Source organism: Helianthus annuus, chromosome 10, assembly GCF_002127325.2.
Source record: "Helianthus annuus cultivar XRQ/B chromosome 10, HanXRQr2.0-SUNRISE, whole genome shotgun sequence".
NCBI classification, from domain to species: domain Eukaryota; kingdom Viridiplantae; phylum Streptophyta; class Magnoliopsida; order Asterales; family Asteraceae; genus Helianthus; species Helianthus annuus.
In genome coordinates this window covers 49,495,236-49,513,500 of record NC_035442.2, presented here as the reverse complement: position 1 = coordinate 49,513,500, position 18,265 = coordinate 49,495,236, and the positions used below count along the sequence as shown (strand labels likewise).

At 41.9% G+C, this 18,265-nt stretch overlaps 1 protein-coding gene across 1 annotated transcript in view; it reads left to right on the top strand.

Moving 5' to 3' along the window:
- LOC110881638 overlaps positions 1–17,910 on the top strand; it is a 36,641-nt gene extending 18,731 nt beyond the window's left edge. Inside the window, exons 3-4 of the mRNA XM_022129841.1 lie at positions 16,702–17,283; positions 17,455–17,910. Of these exons, the coding sequence (XP_021985533.1) occupies positions 16,702–17,283; positions 17,455–17,910 (1,038 nt within the window). The remainder of the gene's footprint in view (positions 1–16,701; positions 17,284–17,454) is intronic.
- The last annotated feature ends 355 nt before the right edge of the window (positions 17,911–18,265 follow it).

Here is an 18,265-nt window from a genome sequence, read left to right as displayed (position 1 = left end):
ATCGATGCAACAGTCACCACCAGCCACAATATCAGTGTCGTTTCTGTACTAACTGTGGGAAATCGGGTCATCTTACCGATGTTTGTCGGTTTGCTCAGAATCACGCAGTCCAGAACCCTGCTCAACAGGTTGCTCAACAACAGGGTCAGGTTGCACGACCAAACTACCCACCAGGTGCATGTTATAATTGTGGGGATCTGACCCACTACAGAAATCGGTGTCCAAGACTAGTCAACCAGAACCAGAATGCAAACCAGAATCCGGCACCGGCTCGAGGTCGAGTCTTTAACATGAACGCACAAGAAGCACAAGCAGACAACGAGGTGGTGAACGGTACGTTCTTTATTAATAATCAGCCAGCATCTGTTCTTTTTGATTCGGGTGCCGACAAGAGCTTTGTGTCATTGTCTTTTGAGACAATGCTTCGCGTGTCTAGAACGAAACTAGGTAAACCTTTGACAGTAGAGGTTGCCAGTGGTGAACCCATTGTTCTTAATTCTGTTCTACGCAACTGCCAGTTGAATCTTGACGACCATATTTTTCCTATTGACCTCACGCCAATGCAACTTGGAAGCTTCGACGTTATAGTGGGAATGGATTGGTTATCCAAGCATCGCGCAGAGATAGTTTGTTCTGAGAAGATTGTTCGTGTGCCGCTGTCTACAGGCGAGATCCTACAGGTTCGTGGTGAGAAGCCTGCCGGTGGTCTCAAACTCATGTCTTGTTTTAAAGCTCGGAAGTATATGCGAAAGCACTACGTGGCTTTCTTAGCACATGTTACAGCAGATAAAGGCAAGGGTAAGACTATTTCAGATATTCCTGTCGTTCGGAATTATTCTGAAGTTTTCCCTGAAGAGTTACCTGGTCTACCTCCAGCACGCCAAGTCGAGTTCCGTATTGATCTCGTACCTGGTGCAAATCCCGTTGCCAGAGCTCCATACCGTCTTGCACCATCAGAGATGCAAGAATTATCTAAACAGCTGCAGGAACTCTCCGACAAAGGTTTTATCCGTCCTAGCTTTTCACCCTGGGGTGCTCCCGTTCTCTTTGTAAAGAAGAAGGATGGATCTTTTAGGATGTGTATCGATTATCGTGAGCTTAACAAGCTTACCATCAAAAATCGATATCCCCTACCTCGCATTGATGATCTCTTCGATCAATTACAAGGCGCATCTTACTTTTCAAAGATTGATCTACGATCTGGATATCATCAGCTTCGTGTACATGAAGAAGACATTCCCAAGACAGCGTTCCGTACTCGTTATGGACATTATGAGTTCACAGTCATGCCATTTGGTTTGACTAATGCTCCTGCTGTTTTCATGGACTTAATGAATAGGGTCTGCAAGCCGTATTTAGATAAGTTCATCATCGTTTTCATTGACGACATTTTGATATATTCTAAGACGCGAGCTGATCATGAGCAACATCTTCGTCTTACATTGGAACTCCTAAAGAAAGAACAACTTTTCGCCAAATTTTCCAAGTGTGAATTCTGGCTTAAAGAGGTTCAATTCTTAGGACATATTGTCAACGAACAAGGTATTCATGTAGATCCCTCCAAGATCAGTGCGATTAAGGATTGGGATACACCTACTACCCCTACTGAAGTTCGTTCTTTTCTTGGTCTAGCGGGTTATTACCGCCGCTTCATAGAAAATTTCTCGAAGATTGCAGTTCCTCTAACTGCTCTAACTCAGAAGAACAAGCCATTTGATTGGGGAGTCAAACAAGAGGAAGCGTTTCAGACTTTGAAACAAAAGCTTTGCGACGCACCTGTCCTAACATTGCCTGAGGGCAATGATGATTTCGTCGTTTATTGTGACGCATCTAAATTAGGGCTTGGCTGCGTCCTGATGCAAAGAAACAAAGTCATAGCATACGCATCAAGGCAGTTGAAGATACATGAGAAAAACTACACCACTCATGATCTTGAGTTGGGTGCAGTTGTCTTTCGCTCTTAAGATTTGGAGACACTACTTGTACGGTACAAAATGTGTGGTTTTCACTGACCACAAGAGTCTTCAACACATCTTCAACCAGAAAGAACTCAACATGAGACAAAGACGTTGGGTTGAACTCCTAAACGACTACGACTGCGAGATTCGCTACCATCCTGGTAAGGCGAACGTCGTAGCCGATGCATTGAGTCGCAAGGAACGTACTAAGCTTCATTGTGTTCGTGTCCAATCTGTTATTCAAACCGACATCCAAGCACGTATTTCTCAGGCTCAACAAGCTTGTGTTTCACAAGGTTTAATGGATAAGGAATTCCCTTATCACATAACACCTGCTCTTGAATTGAAAGACAATGGATCGTACTATTTCATGGACCGTTTGTGGGTCCCAAGCCAAGATGATCTTCGTACCTTGCTTATGGATGAAGCCCATAAGTCTCGTTATTCCATTCATCCTGGCTCAGATAAGATGTATAAGGATCTTCGTATTCAGTATTGGTGGCCTGGTATGAAGAAAGACATTGCCTTATACGTATCAAAATGCCTTACTTGTCTTAAGGTTAAGGCTGAACATCAGCGTCCTTCTGGCTTATTGGAACAACCAGAGATCCCGGTTTGGAAATGGGAAAACATTACTATGGATCTCATTACTAAACTCCCGCGCACAAAGAAAGGTCACGATGCCATCTGGGTAGTCGTTGATCGTCTTACCAAGTCAGCACATTTCTTGCCAATCCGTGAGGATTATTCAGCTGACAGACTTGCTCAAATCTACGTAGATGAAATTGTAGCTAGACATGGTGTTCCTTTGAGCATCATTTCTGACAGAGATGCTCGTTTCACTTCTCATTTTTGGAGAACCATGCAATCCGCTATGGGGTCCCAACTTAATCTGAGCACAGCTTATCATCCGCAAACGGATGGTCAATCTGAAAGAACAATCCAGACACTGGAGGATATGCTTAGAGCTTGTGTGATCGACTTTGGTGGTAGTTGGGATTCACATCTTCCATTGATTGAATTCTCCTACAACAACAGTTATCACTCCAGCATCAACATGGCTCCTTTCGAGGCTCTCTATGGTCGAAAATGTCGTTCACCAGTCTGCTGGAATGAGATCGGTGAGGCTCAACTTACTGGACCTGCCCTCATTTTAGAGACAACAGAAAAGGTAAAGAAAGTTCGTGATAACCTTCAGACAGCTAGAAGCCGTCAAAAGAGTTACGCGGACCTAAAACGCAAACCCTTGGATTTTCAAGTCGGTGATCGTGTATTACTTAAGGTCTCACCTTGGAAAGGTGTGATCAGATTCGGAAAGAAAGGAAAACTTGCACCTAGATATGTTGGACCATTCAAGATCGTCGAAAGAATCGGTAAGGTAGCCTACAGACTTGAGTTACCTCCTGAACTTGGAAATGTTCATCCAACCTTTCACGTGTCCAATCTCAAGAGGTGTTTAGCTGATGAAAACCTCCACATACCGCTGGACGAAATTCGTGTTGATGAAACACTGAAATTTGTTGAGAAACCGGTAGAAATCATGGAACGTGAAGTCAAGTGGCTCAAACGCAAGCGCATTCCTTTGGTCAAGGTTCGTTGGGAATCTAAGCGTGGACCCGAGTTTACTTGGGAACGTGAAGATCAAATGAAGGCAAAATATCCGCATCTTTTTCAATCAGTTTCCTCTAAATAAATTTCGGGACGAAATTTCCACAAGTAGGGAGACTGTAACATTTGTGCTTGTAATCATCATGAACAGTTCAATTATCAATAAAATAATGTTATTTGATCCCAATGTTTGTTTCATTGTGTTTTACATTTTTCGTGTTTTGACTTTTGTTCAATTTCAAACTCTACATCGCTTTCTGGAGAGTTATACGTTAACTAGTGCGTAAACATACTCAGTTTAATGCGACAAATACTCCGGAACATCAACATATACTCAACATACCTTAAATAACCTTTACATAACTTAGAAATAAGTTTTAAAGGCTTTGGTATGGCAAAAACAAGTTAATTCGCTTACAGGGACTAAACTTGACAAACTGTAAAGTATGCCAATTTGAACTGTAACGAACATTCCGGAACATGTCCATAAGTTAAACATACCATAAATATCCTTTACATAGCTTAGAAATAGGCTTTGAGAGGTTTGGTATGCTAAAACAAACTTTTGGATCATTCAGGGACTAAAAGTGTCAAAAAGTGCCTAAGTTTGCACTTTCGCGCATAACTTACGTTCTGAATACATCCGGACATCCAAAAATTTATGTAAGCATCCTTGTATTATGCCTTAGTGTTTGGCATAAGAAAATCCATTCGTCGCGTCATTTGGATCGTCTTTCACGCTTATGCGCATTCCATCGTAATTAAGCGAACATCGCGATCGTACGGCCAAACGAACCGACATCCGGAATATTTTTGAGCATATTTCAAGTCCCCTACACTTTAACTTCATCTTAGAGCCTTGAAATGAGGTTAACGGGGCTTAAACGTGCCAAAAAAGGGCCAAAATACGTGTTTCTGAAGTGCAGGGACCAAAATTGAAAATTCTGGACTGGGAACCTTAGGCGGGGCGCGTAAAGATTTGCCAAATCTTTAGGCGGGCCGCGTGAACATGTCTGACAGAAAGATTTTGCATTTAATGCAGAATCTGGCCTTTCGTTCGATCAAAGGGCGATGCCTTTTCACCCAATGAAGAGCCAAGGGTCAAGTTCACTGAACTTATCCACTTGGACACATGTACGCACGAGATCAAGGCACGATATTCGATAAAACGATCCTAACGGTTCCAGTTTTCCTATAAATACCCCCCCTTTAGTGTAAAAATCACAAAATCAGATCTTGAAGCTCTAAGTTGAAACCATTGTTTCATACCTGAGCTATTTGGTCTTGATTAGCACTCGGGGACCCTCCGTAAGTCTTCTTTCGCTCTTTTATTCGCTTTTCGAGTCCGAAAGTCAACGTTTTGTTGACTTTCTGCATTGACCAGCTTATGGTCGATGCGAAGTTCATGGAACTTCATAACGTGAGCGTGATCACGATGGTTATGGTCCGTAGTAACCATACCTACTGATCACCACGTTATCTAGGCTCAGTGACGAGTCGTAGTTTCGGCCAAAATGTGCATTCTTGCATATTTTGTAACCAAACTACTCGTGGGCATCAAAGCCGTTTGTTTTGATGTCAAACCTGTTTCTAAACTTAGTTAAGCATGTTCTAACATGCTTAGCTCGTCACTTTTAGTTTAGTGCTTATATAGGGTCGTAAGGTAAGCGATCTGAACCATCGCTTATGCTTTCGAACCCGACCCATTTAGTCGGTCATTAGGACCTGACCAAACACATTAGGTGACCATAGCTATAACCTTCCGAGGTTATACCTTGTGGTCACGATGTTAGGCGTTCCGAACGCGTTCTACGCGAACGACGCGTAAGGTGGCATAAGCTACCTAAACGGGTCGTGATGGACCGTAAGCACTTAGGTTAAGTTTCATTTTAGTATGTAGGTTTTGTTAAACCATATTACACGAGTCTCCATACTCGTTTGGTTTACGAACCCGCGTACTATCCGATCTTCCGATTTGGTCCGGTATATTAACATAGCTACCTATTAGGTGCCGTTGATATTCCGTGACCTCTCGCATTTACCTGGTTATTTCACAAGAACAACAAAGCAACCTCAGGTGAGTACATAGAACCCCATCTTTTACTGTTTTCCAAACTGTTTTGGGGTGAAACACATGTGCCTATCTGTTACTTTCATGCTTTCCATGTTTTCACATTGTATATCTGCTATGCTCATTAGTACATTATAGTACATGATTTCATTACATTTTATGCTATGTATGCCCATTGTGTGCGTACTTAGTACATTGATTTACATAACATTTTTGCTGCATATGTTTACTCAGCATATGGGCACATCGATTTACATGAACATTTCTGTTGCATATGTTTACTCAGCATATGGACACATTGATTTACATGGACATTTCTGCTTCGTATGTTTACTTAGCATACTTAGTACAATTGATTACATCACATGCCTTCATTTTGTTATGACATTTGGTTTGTTTAAACATGGGACAATACATTCATTAACATTAGCTACGCCGTTCGTTAGTAGGTAGTGGTACCATAGGAATTGACAACTCCCATTCCTGAAGTTCTGGGTTTGATAGGACTGGAAGGAATGACCGAATTCGATATACATAACTTAGATAAACCTTTAATTTGTTTAAGGGTTTATCGCCGCAGTCTCAAGGCTTGGATGTATGCATAGTTTACAATACCGCATAAATGTTAATATCAATAGAGCATGCATTTTCCGCAGAACATAACGTTGATTTAAACCACGTTTTACCTCAACGACTTGTTTTGTGCATATGGTTTAAGTTGATACATTTCGCTTACCATACATAATACATTTTGGGATGCACATTATATGATTTACATTAAACATAAACACGTTGACATTGACATACACATTTGGTGGTTTACATTTGAACATAAACATTTGACATGGTTTACAATAACACTTGACATTTGGTTTACACATGAACAATTTACATGGTGGATTGGTTTGGGTAAATGCTTTAAGTAACGTGGCGTATGTAATATGATACAAACATGGTGGATACGCCGCTGGTACTTCCTATATATAAATGTTTGTATAATATTACATATCGTGGCGTTATCTAAGTCATTTCAGTTTAGACACATTGCATTTTACATAAAGAACATATCCTTCACAAGACAATATTTTCACAAACTACTTATCTTATTCAACTCATTTTACTTGGTTATTCACTTAACCTTGCACTTATTTATACATATCCTTTGATGTTATCGTTTTTCAAATGGTTTACAAAGCAAGACAAATTACAAGGTTCATGACTGACTGTTATTAAACATTCTTTAAACACAAGTCATGAATTCCATTTTCACAAAAACTATGTATCTCACAGGCATTTTTATGCTGACATACCTACTTTCACATGTGTTTTCAGGAGCTATTCCATAGGACGATGATCATGATTCTAGGGCGGACCTGTGCCTTAGAGCCTAAAAATGAAGTTGAACTAGCTTAATTATGTTTTGATTTCCGTACTCTCTTTCTAAGACAATGTAACACCTTTGTTTATAAATAAAATACAACTTGTATGCCATGGTTATGAAACAATTTAATTCTGTCCACGACACTCCCCGGCGTTTCCGCCGCGGTTGCATGTTACACGCGGCCGGGGTGTGACAGAAGAGTTGGTATCAGAGCCAATGGTTATAGGGAACTAGGTTATTAGTAATGCTTTGACCTAGACTATAACTTTAGGACCCTAACACAAGTTATCTTGTGTTTAGAGTTTAAAACATGCACATCACCTATCCTTAGGTGATAACCACAACGGGAACTTCGGTTCCGAATCCGCTTTGAAAATTAATCATCTGTTCTAGGGTGATTGATTGCTAGGGTTTGAACCCTCTATTATAAGGTTTTGAACCCTCTGTTATAAGGTTTTGAACCCTCTGTTATAAGGTTTTGAACCTCTTTGGATTTCAAAAATCCCGTCAAAGTGTTGGGTTAATAGTGTGAACACGTGCGAACTGGAAGGGTGAATGCCTGTACCCTGAGTTTTCTGTCTAAGGCTAGAGTGTTCGTACAAATCCACATAATCGGACCAGTCACTCTTACCTGGGAACTCTTGGGGTGAGTGTTCACTTATAGGCGAGCATGTCTTCGCGATACACTAATTCTGACCCATTTACTTTGACTAGACATTTCATATCGCTTGTTTGCATTGCGATGCATAACCACCATCTTTGCTTTTATTGATTCTGTTTCATCTCGTTCTCTACACCCAATCATCTCACTCGTTTCCTTTCATGTTTTCCTCTTCCAGAATGCCTCCTCGACGCGACAACCAGATAGCTACTGCCGAGCTGGCGGAGATTATTGCGCAGCAGATGGCTGCTCAATTTCCGAATCTCTTTGCTCAATGGAACCAGGCCAATAACAACAATGGTACATGCAAATACAAGGATTTTAACCAGGCTAAGCCACTCAAGTTTAGTGGTTCTGAAGGAGCAACTGGGCTTCTTCAGTGGTTCGAGAGCATCGAGAACACTTTTCGCCATGTGCAGTGTCCGGATAATCGCAAAGTCGAGTTTTCTTCAAGCGTGTTTCAGAAGAGGGCTCTAACATGGTGGAATGGGGTTATGAGAGATCAAGGTGCAGAAGTTGCTCTAGCTCAGACATGGGCTCAACTGAGAGCTCTTATGATGAGGGAGTTTTGTCCTCGTCATGAACAACGAGCGTTGGAGAAGGAATTTGATGTGTTGAAGCAAGATAGTGGCGAGCACAGGGCTTATACAGATAGGTTTGAGGAGCTGAGTCTTCTTTGCCCGACTATGGTTACCCCACTCGATAAGGCCATCGAAAGATACATCGACGGCCTACCTGACTCAGTACAAGACATTCTCACTGGTAGCAACCCTACCACACTCCGTCAGGCAATCGAGTTATCAGCGACACTGACTGAGTCGCAGATCCGAAAGAATAAACTACACAGGAAGGGTGACAAGGGCAAGAAGCAGTCGGCTGACAAGGAGGATAGTAAGAAAGGTCAGAACAAGAAGGGAAAGGACTCTGGTTCCTCAAGGGGGTCAAGGAAGCGTAAGGCTTCCCAAAATTTTGCTGTGACTGCCCAAGCTAACCAGGCAGCTCCCAACCAGCCTCCAGCAAAGAAGCCCTACTCAGGAAGTGCACCTTTGTGCAATCGATGCAACAGTCACCACCAGCCACAATATCAGTGTCGTTTCTGTACTAACTGTGGGAAATCGGGTCATCTTACCGATGTTTGTCGGTTTGCTCAGAATCACGCAGTCCAGAACCCTGCTCAACAGGTTGCTCAACAACAGGGTCAGGTTGCACGACCAAACTACCCACCAGGTGCATGTTATAATTGTGGGGATCTGACCCACTACAGAAATCGGTGTCCAAGACTAGTCAACCAGAACCAGAATGCAAACCAGAATCCGGCACCGGCTCGAGGTCGAGTCTTTAACATGAACGCACAAGAAGCACAAGCAGACAACGAGGTGGTGAACGGTACGTTCTTTATTAATAATCAGCCAGCATCTGTTCTTTTTGATTCGGGTGCCGACAAGAGCTTTGTGTCATTGTCTTTTGAGACAATGCTTCGCGTGTCTAGAACGAAACTAGGTAAACCTTTGACAGTAGAGGTTGCCAGTGGTGAACCCATTGTTCTTAATTCTGTTCTACGCAACTGCCAGTTGAATCTTGACGACCATATTTTTCCTATTGACCTCACGCCAATGCAACTTGGAAGCTTCGACGTTATAGTGGGAATGGATTGGTTATCCAAGCATCGCGCAGAGATAGTTTGTTCTGAGAAGATTGTTCGTGTGCCGCTGTCTACAGGCGAGATCCTACAGGTTCGTGGTGAGAAGCCTGCCGGTGGTCTCAAACTCATGTCTTGTTTTAAAGCTCGGAAGTATATGCGAAAGCACTACGTGGCTTTCTTAGCACATGTTACAGCAGATAAAGGCAAGGGTAAGACTATTTCAGATATTCCTGTCGTTCGGAATTATTCTGAAGTTTTCCCTGAAGAGTTACCTGGTCTACCTCCAGCACGCCAAGTCGAGTTCCGTATTGATCTCGTACCTGGTGCAAATCCCGTTGCCAGAGCTCCATACCGTCTTGCACCATCAGAGATGCAAGAATTATCTAAACAGCTGCAGGAACTCTCCGACAAAGGTTTTATCCGTCCTAGCTTTTCACCCTGGGGTGCTCCCGTTCTCTTTGTAAAGAAGAAGGATGGATCTTTTAGGATGTGTATCGATTATCGTGAGCTTAACAAGCTTACCATCAAAAATCGATATCCCCTACCTCGCATTGATGATCTCTTCGATCAATTACAAGGCGCATCTTACTTTTCAAAGATTGATCTACGATCTGGATATCATCAGCTTCGTGTACATGAAGAAGACATTCCCAAGACAGCGTTCCGTACTCGTTATGGACATTATGAGTTCACAGTCATGCCATTTGGTTTGACTAATGCTCCTACTGTTTTCATGGACTTAATGAATAGGGTCTGCAAGCCGTATTTAGATAAGTTCATCATCGTTTTCATTGACGACATTTTGATATATTCTAAGACGCGAGCTGATCATGAGCAACATCTTCGTCTTACATTGGAACTCCTAAAGAAAGAACAACTTTTCGCCAAATTTTCCAAGTGTGAATTCTGGCTTAAAGAGGTTCAATTCTTAGGACATATTGTCAACGAACAAGGTATTCATGTAGATCCCTCCAAGATCAGTGCGATTAAGGATTGGGATACACCTACTACCCCTACTGAAGTTCGTTCTTTTCTTGGTCTAGCGGGTTATTACCGCCGCTTCATAGAAAATTTCTCGAAGATTGCAGTTCCTCTAACTGCTCTAACTCAGAAGAACAAGCCATTTGATTGGGGAGTCAAACAAGAGGAAGCGTTTCAGACTTTGAAACAAAAGCTTTGCGACGCACCTGTCCTAACATTGCCTGAGGGCAATGATGATTTCGTCGTTTATTGTGACGCATCTAAATTAGGGCTTGGCTGCGTCCTGATGCAAAGAAACAAAGTCATAGCATACGCATCAAGGCAGTTGAAGATACATGAGAAAAACTACACCACTCATGATCTTGAGTTGGGTGCAGTTGTCTTTGCTCTTAAGATTTGGAGACACTACTTGTACGGTACAAAATGTGTGGTTTTCACTGACCACAAGAGTCTTCAACACATCTTCAACCAGAAAGAACTCAACATGAGACAAAGACGTTGGGTTGAACTCCTAAACGACTACGACTGCGAGATTCGCTACCATCCTGGTAAGGCGAACGTCGTAGCCGATGCATTGAGTCGCAAGGAACGTACTAAGCTTCATTGTGTTCGTGTCCAATCTGTTATTCAAACCGACATCCAAGCACGTATTTCTCAGGCTCAACAAGCTTGTGTTTCACAAGGTTTAATGGATAAGGAATTCCCTTATCACATAACACCTGCTCTTGAATTGAAAGACAATGGATCGTACTATTTCATGGACCGTTTGTGGGTCCCAAGCCAAGATGATCTTCGTACCTTGCTTATGGATGAAGCCCATAAGTCTCGTTATTCCATTCATCCTGGCTCAGATAAGATGTATAAGGATCTTCGTATTCAGTATTGGTGGCCTGGTATGAAGAAAGACATTGCCTTATACGTATCAAAATGCCTTACTTGTCTTAAGGTTAAGGCTGAACATCAGCGTCCTTCTGGCTTATTGGAACAACCAGAGATCCCGGTTTGGAAATGGGAAAACATTACTATGGATCTCATTACTAAACTCCCGCGCACAAAGAAAGGTCACGATGCCATCTGGGTAGTCGTTGATCGTCTTACCAAGTCAGCACATTTCTTGCCAATCCGTGAGGATTATTCAGCTGACAGACTTGCTCAAATCTACGTAGATGAAATTGTAGCTAGACATGGTGTTCCTTTGAGCATCATTTCTGACAGAGATGCTCGTTTCACTTCTCATTTTTGGAGAACCATGCAATCCGCTATGGGGTCCCAACTTAATCTGAGCACAGCTTATCATCCGCAAACGGATGGTCAATCTGAAAGAACAATCCAGACACTGGAGGATATGCTTAGAGCTTGTGTGATCGACTTTGGTGGTAGTTGGGATTCACATCTTCCATTGATTGAATTCTCCTACAACAACAGTTATCACTCCAGCGTCAACATGGCTCCTTTCGAGGCTCTCTATGGTCGAAAATGTCGTTCACCAGTCTGCTGGAATGAGATCGGTGAGGCTCAACTTACTGGACCTGCCCTCATTTTAGAGACAACAGAAAAGGTAAAGAAAGTTCATGATAACCTTCAGACAGCTAGAAGCCGTCAAAAGAGTTACGCGGACCTAAAACGCAAACCCTTGGATTTTCAAGTCGGTGATCGTGTATTACTTAAGGTCTCACCTTGGAAAGGTGTGATCAGATTCGGAAAGAAAGGAAAACTTGCACCTAGATATGTTGGACCATTCAAGATCGTCGAAAGAATCGGTAAGGTAGCCTACAGACTTGAGTTACCTCCTGAACTTGGAATTGTTCATCCAACCTTTCACGTGTTCCATCTTAAGAGGTGTTTAGCTGATGAAAACCTCCACATACCACTGGACGAAATTCGTGTTGATGAAACACTGAAATTTGTTGAGAAACCGGTAGAAATCATGGAACGTGAAGTCAAGTGGCTCAAACGCAAGCGCATTCCTTTGGTCAAGGTTCGTTGGGAATCTAAGCGTGGACCCGAGTTTACTTGGGAACGTGAAGATCAAATGAAGGCAAAATATCCGCATCTTTTTCAATCAGTTTCCTCTAAATAAATTTCGGGACGAAATTTCCACAAGTAGTGGAGACTGTAACATTTGTGCTTGTAATCATCATGAACAGTTCAATTATCAATAAAATAATGTTATTTGATCCCAATGTTTGTTTCATTGTGTTTTACATTTTTCGTGTTTTGACTTTTGTTCAATTTCAAACTCTACATCGCTTTCTGGAGAGTTATACGTTAACTAGTGCGTAAACATACTCAGTTTAATGCGACAAATACTCCGGAACATCAACATATACTCAACATACCTTAAATAACCTTTACATAACTTAGAAATAAGTTTTAAAGGCTTTGGTATGGCAAAAACAAGTTAATTCGCTTACAGGGACTAAACTTGACAAACTGTAAAAGTATGCCAATTTGAACTGTAACGAACATTCCGGAACATGTCCATAAGTTAAACATACCATAAATATCCTTTACATAGCTTAGAAATAGGCTTTGAGAGGTTTGGTATGCTAAAACAAACTTTTGTATCATTCAGGGACTAAAAGTGTCAAAAAGTGCCTAAGTTTGCACTTTCGCGCATAACTTACGTTCTGAATACATCCGGACATCCAAAAATTTATGTAAGCATCCTTGTATTATGCCTTAGTGTTTGGCATAAGAAAAATCCATTCGTCGCGTCATTTGGATCGTCTTTCACGCTTATGCGCATTCCGTCGTAATTAAGCGAACATCGCGATCGTACGGCCAAACGAACCGACATCCGGAATATTTTTGAGCATATTTCAAGTCCCCTACACTTTAACTTCATCTTAGAGCCTTGAAATGAGGTTAACGGGGCTTAAACGTGCCAAAAAAGGGCCAAAATACGTGTTTCTGAAGTGCAGGGACCAAAATTGAAAATTCTGGTCTGGGAACCTTAGGCGGGGCGCGTAAAGATTTGCCAAATCTTTAGGCGGGCCGCGTGAACATGTCTGACAGAAAGATTTTGCATTTAATGCAGAATCTGGCCTTTCGTTCGATCAAAGGGCGATGCCTTTTCACCCAATGAAGAGCCAAGGGTCAAGTTCACTGAACTTATCCACTTGGACACATGTACGCACGAGACCAAGGCACGATATTCGATAAAACGATCCTAACGGTTCCAGTTTTCCTATAAATACCCCCCCCCCTTTAGTGTAAAAATCACAAAATCAGATCTTGAAGCTCTAAGTTGAAACCATTGTTTCATACCTGAGCTATTTGGTCTTGATTAGCACTCGGGGACCCTCCGTAAGTCTTCTTTCGCTCTTTTATTCGCTTTTCGAGTCCGAAAGTCAACGTTTTGTTGACTTTCTGCATTGACCAGCTTATGGTCGATGCGAAGTTCATGGAACTTCATAACGTGAGCGTGATCACGATGGTTATGGTCCGTAGTAACCATACCTACTGATCACCACGTTATCTAGGCTCAGTGACGAGTCGTAGTTTCGGCCAAAATGTGCATTCTTGCATATTTTGTAACCAAACTACTCGTGGGCATCAAAGCCGTTTGTTTTGATGTCAAACCTGTTTCTAAACTTAGTTAAGCATGTTCTAACATGCTTAGCTCGTCACTTTTAGTTTAGTGCTTATATAGGGTCGTAAGGTAAGCGATCTAAACCATCGCTTATGCTTTCGAACCCGACCCATTTGGTCGGTCATTAGGACCTGACCAAACACATTAGGTGACCATAGCTATAACCTTCCGAGGTTATACCTTGTGGTCACGATGTTAGGCGTTCCGAACGCGTTATACGCGAACGACGCGTAAGGTGGCATAAGCTACCTAAACGGGTCGTGATGGACCGTAAGCACTTAGGTTAAGTTTCATTTTAGTATGTAGGTTTTGTTAAACCATATTACACGAGTCTCCATACTCGTTTGGTTTACGAACCCGCGTACTATCCGATCTTCCGATTTGGTCCGGTATATTAACATAGCTACCTATTAGGTGCCGTTGATATTCCGTGACCTCTCGCATTTACCTGGTTATTTCACAAGAACAACAAAGCAACCTCAGGTGAGTACATAGAACCCCATCTTTTACTGTTTTCCAAACTGTTTTGGGGTGAAACACATGTGCCTATCTGTTACTTTCATGCTTTCCATGTTTTCACATTGTATATCTGCTATGCTCATTAGTACATTATAGTACATGATTTCATTACATTTTATGCTATGTATGCCCATTGTGTGCGTACTTAGTACATTGATTTACATAACATTTTTGCTGCATATGTTTACTCAGCATATGGGCACATCGATTTACATGAACATTTCTGTTGCATATGTTTACTCAGCATATGGACACATTGATTTACATGGACATTTCTGCTTCGTATGTTTACTTAGCATACTTAGTACAATTGATTACATCACATGCCTTCATTTTGTTATGACATTTGGTTTGTTTCAACATGGGACAATACATTCATTAACATTAGCTACGCCGTTCGTTAGTAGGTAGTGGTACCATAGGAATTGACAACTCCCATTCCTGAAGTTCTGGGTTTGATAGGACTGGAAGGAATGACCGAATTCGATATACATAACTTAGATAAACCTTTAATTTGTTTAAGGGTTTATCGCCGCAGTCTCAAGGCTTGGATGTATGCATAGTTTACAATACCGCATAAATGTTAATATCAATAGAGCATGCATTTTCCGCAGAACATAACGTTGATTTAAACCACGTTTTACCTCAACGACTTGTTTTGTGCATATGGTTTAAGTTGATACATTTCGCTTACCATACATAATACATTTTGGGATGCACATTATATGATTTACATTAAACATAAACACGTTGACATTGACATACACATTTGGTGGTTTACATTTGAACATAAACATTTGACATGGTTTACAATAACACTTGACATTTGGTTTACACATGAACAATTTACATGGTGGATTGGTTTGGGTAAATGCTTTAAGTAACGTGGCGTATGTAATATGATACAAACATGGTGGATACGCCGCTGGTACTTCCTATATATAAATGTTTGTATAATATTACATATCGTGGCGTTATCTAAGTCATTTCAGTTTAGACACATTGCATTTTACATAAAGAACATATCCTTCACAAGACAATATTTTCACAAACTACTTATCTTATTCAACTCATTTTACTTGGTTATTCACTTAACCTTGCACTTATTTATACATATCCTTTGATGTTATCGTTTTTCAAATGGTTTACAAAGCAAGACAAATTACAAGGTTCATGACTGACTGTTATTAAACATTCTTTAAACACAAGTCATGAATTCCATTTTCACAAAAACTATGTATCTCACAGGCATTTTTATGCTGACATACCTACTTTCACATGTGTTTTCAGGAGCTATTCCATAGGACGATGATCATGATTCTAGGGCGGACCTGTGCCTTAGAGCCTAAAAATGAAGTTGAACTAGCTTAATTATGTTTTGATTTCCGTACTCTCTTTCTAAGACAATGTAACACCTTTGTTTATAAATAAAATACAACTTGTATGCCATGGTTATGAAACAATTTAATTCTGTCCACGACACTCCCCGGCATTTCCGCCGCGGTTGCATGTTACACGCGGCCGGGGTGTGACAATTATGTCCATTATTTTTAAGGTATTAACGTTGGCTTCCCGCCGCGGGCTTACACCATGTGGTGTGTCATTTAACCTTAAACCCGATACGACTCGGGCGACTGAACGGTTAACAAACATGTAAATCTTTTACAAGTTTAACTCTGATTAATTATTCCCAAGTTATAAAATGTTTTGTGCCTTGTGTATTTAAAACCAGTTTTTAAAACCTTTTCAAAATGAGTCAGTTAAATTGTATTTACCAGTGCAAACTGACATATTTTCCCCAAAAAGATTAAGTGCAGGTGCTATACACAATAGGCTGGTTTCTCCTTAGCATCGTAGAGTCTCGCAAGCTTTTGGGATGCATATATCTGTTGAACAATTTCTTTCTTTTTACTTCGATCCGCCTGTGGATCTATTTTGACTGGTTGTGATACTTGATATTACAATTAATAGTTGGAATAAATCTAATTTTCATTTGCTTCCGCTGTGCATTATAATTTGTGTTGTTTGACATATGATGATATCAACTACGTCACGTAATCCCCCACCGGGCCCACCGGTGACACGTGGAAATTAGGGGTGTGACAGGTTGGTATCAGAGCCAACACTGAGTGAATTAAACACTAGCCTTTTGTGTTTAATCTTAGTGCACAAATTGCACATTCTTCGAGTTCCAAGTCTAGACATTGAACATAGGACAAACTCTGAATTGTTTTATTTTTGAGTCTTTTATTATATTGTTGTTGTTGTCTGATTATCGTATGCAGGTCATCATGCCACCCAGATTCCTTCGCGGTAGAGGCAAAGGACCCGTGTCAGGTCATGATCACGAGGCCGGGCTGTCGCATCGACGTACTCCTTCCATCACCATGAGCACCAGCCCGCAAGAGCCATGGAGGCTCTATATTGAACATGGAAGGCGATCTGTATCCCTTAGCTCCTCTCCTTCGTACCAACACTCTTTTGGGCCCCATTCAGAAAACGAGCCCAACAACCAGCCGCCAGCTTTCATACCTCTTCAGAGATCCAACTCTCATCACTCTTTTGGCGACCCAACACCCGTTTTCCAAAGCCGATTTAACCCGGCTAACCTTTTGCCAGAACCCGTGGGTTTCAACCCACTTGGACCAGAAGACCACTTTTCAGGGGAAAACGACATGGATGAGGATACTGACCCCGTGGAGCCTGCATCAGGAACGCCGAATCATCCCATTGAGATCTCAGATGGGTCGTCATTCCATGGATCGCCATACCGCGGACCGGACAGTTTTATGGAGAAATTCAACCAGTATGATTGGTATTTCACCCCGTCTGAGCACTCGCATCACAAGCAGCAACAGGATCCTTCGGTGGGTCATCAATTTGTGGCAGTCACGCCGCCGCCACCACCGCCAGTGGAGCAGCAGCCGCCTCTGGAGCCACCGAGGCGAAGAAGGTCGAACGCACGGATGTCCGTGCGAGGTGGAGTTCGGATTAGTACTCCCCAGCCATCAAGTGGCAGCCATTATCCGCCACTTCAGGAGGAAGAGGACCCATATAATGGTGGTCCGTCAAGCCCTATACCAGATGTCAACTCAGTACCTGTGGTACCACCTTTGGGTTTCGATAACCCGATTCCTGCGTATGCTGGGTCAGCGGCATACAACCCATTCGAGCAGCCGGCGCACACCCACTACAACTACAACTACGGTTATGCGGAGGTAGATCCGTACCAAGTAGCTCGGGATTACAATGCCCTTCATCCTGAAGGACCATATGGAGGGCCATGGACTACTGGTTACCCGACTTATGGGTACCAGCATCAGCCACCTCCTCCACCGGTGTATCAGCCGCCACAGCCACAGATTCAGCAGGAAGTCCTTGAGAGGCTAAACCAAGTTGAACAAGAAGTTCGTGAAGACCGCAGAGAGCGGCAAGGTTTCTTCAAAGGGCTGTCAGACTTGCTTAAGGGGAAGTCGAAGAGGAGGGGTCATTGAAAACCCTGATTATTTTATTTATGTTGTCATTCAGTCCCTGCGTGGACTTGTTATTCCAGTATTCAGCTCCTGCGTGAGCATGTGGTTTGTATTCCGCTCCTGCGTGAGCAAGTTTGGTTAGTTAACCCCTGTGTGGGTTTGTTCTTGTTTCCCGCCCCTGCGTGGGCATTTTTATTTATTTTTAGTAGAAGTCCCGTTTGGGCAATTATTGTAGTGTTTTAAAACAATTGGTGAGATGTTTTAATTAAGTTTTTCATTTTATTGCATGCATAAATTATGAAAATAAATGAAATATTTAAAAAGGATCTGCCATTATAATTAATTGGTAAAATCTAAAGTGAACCAAGACCTAGCT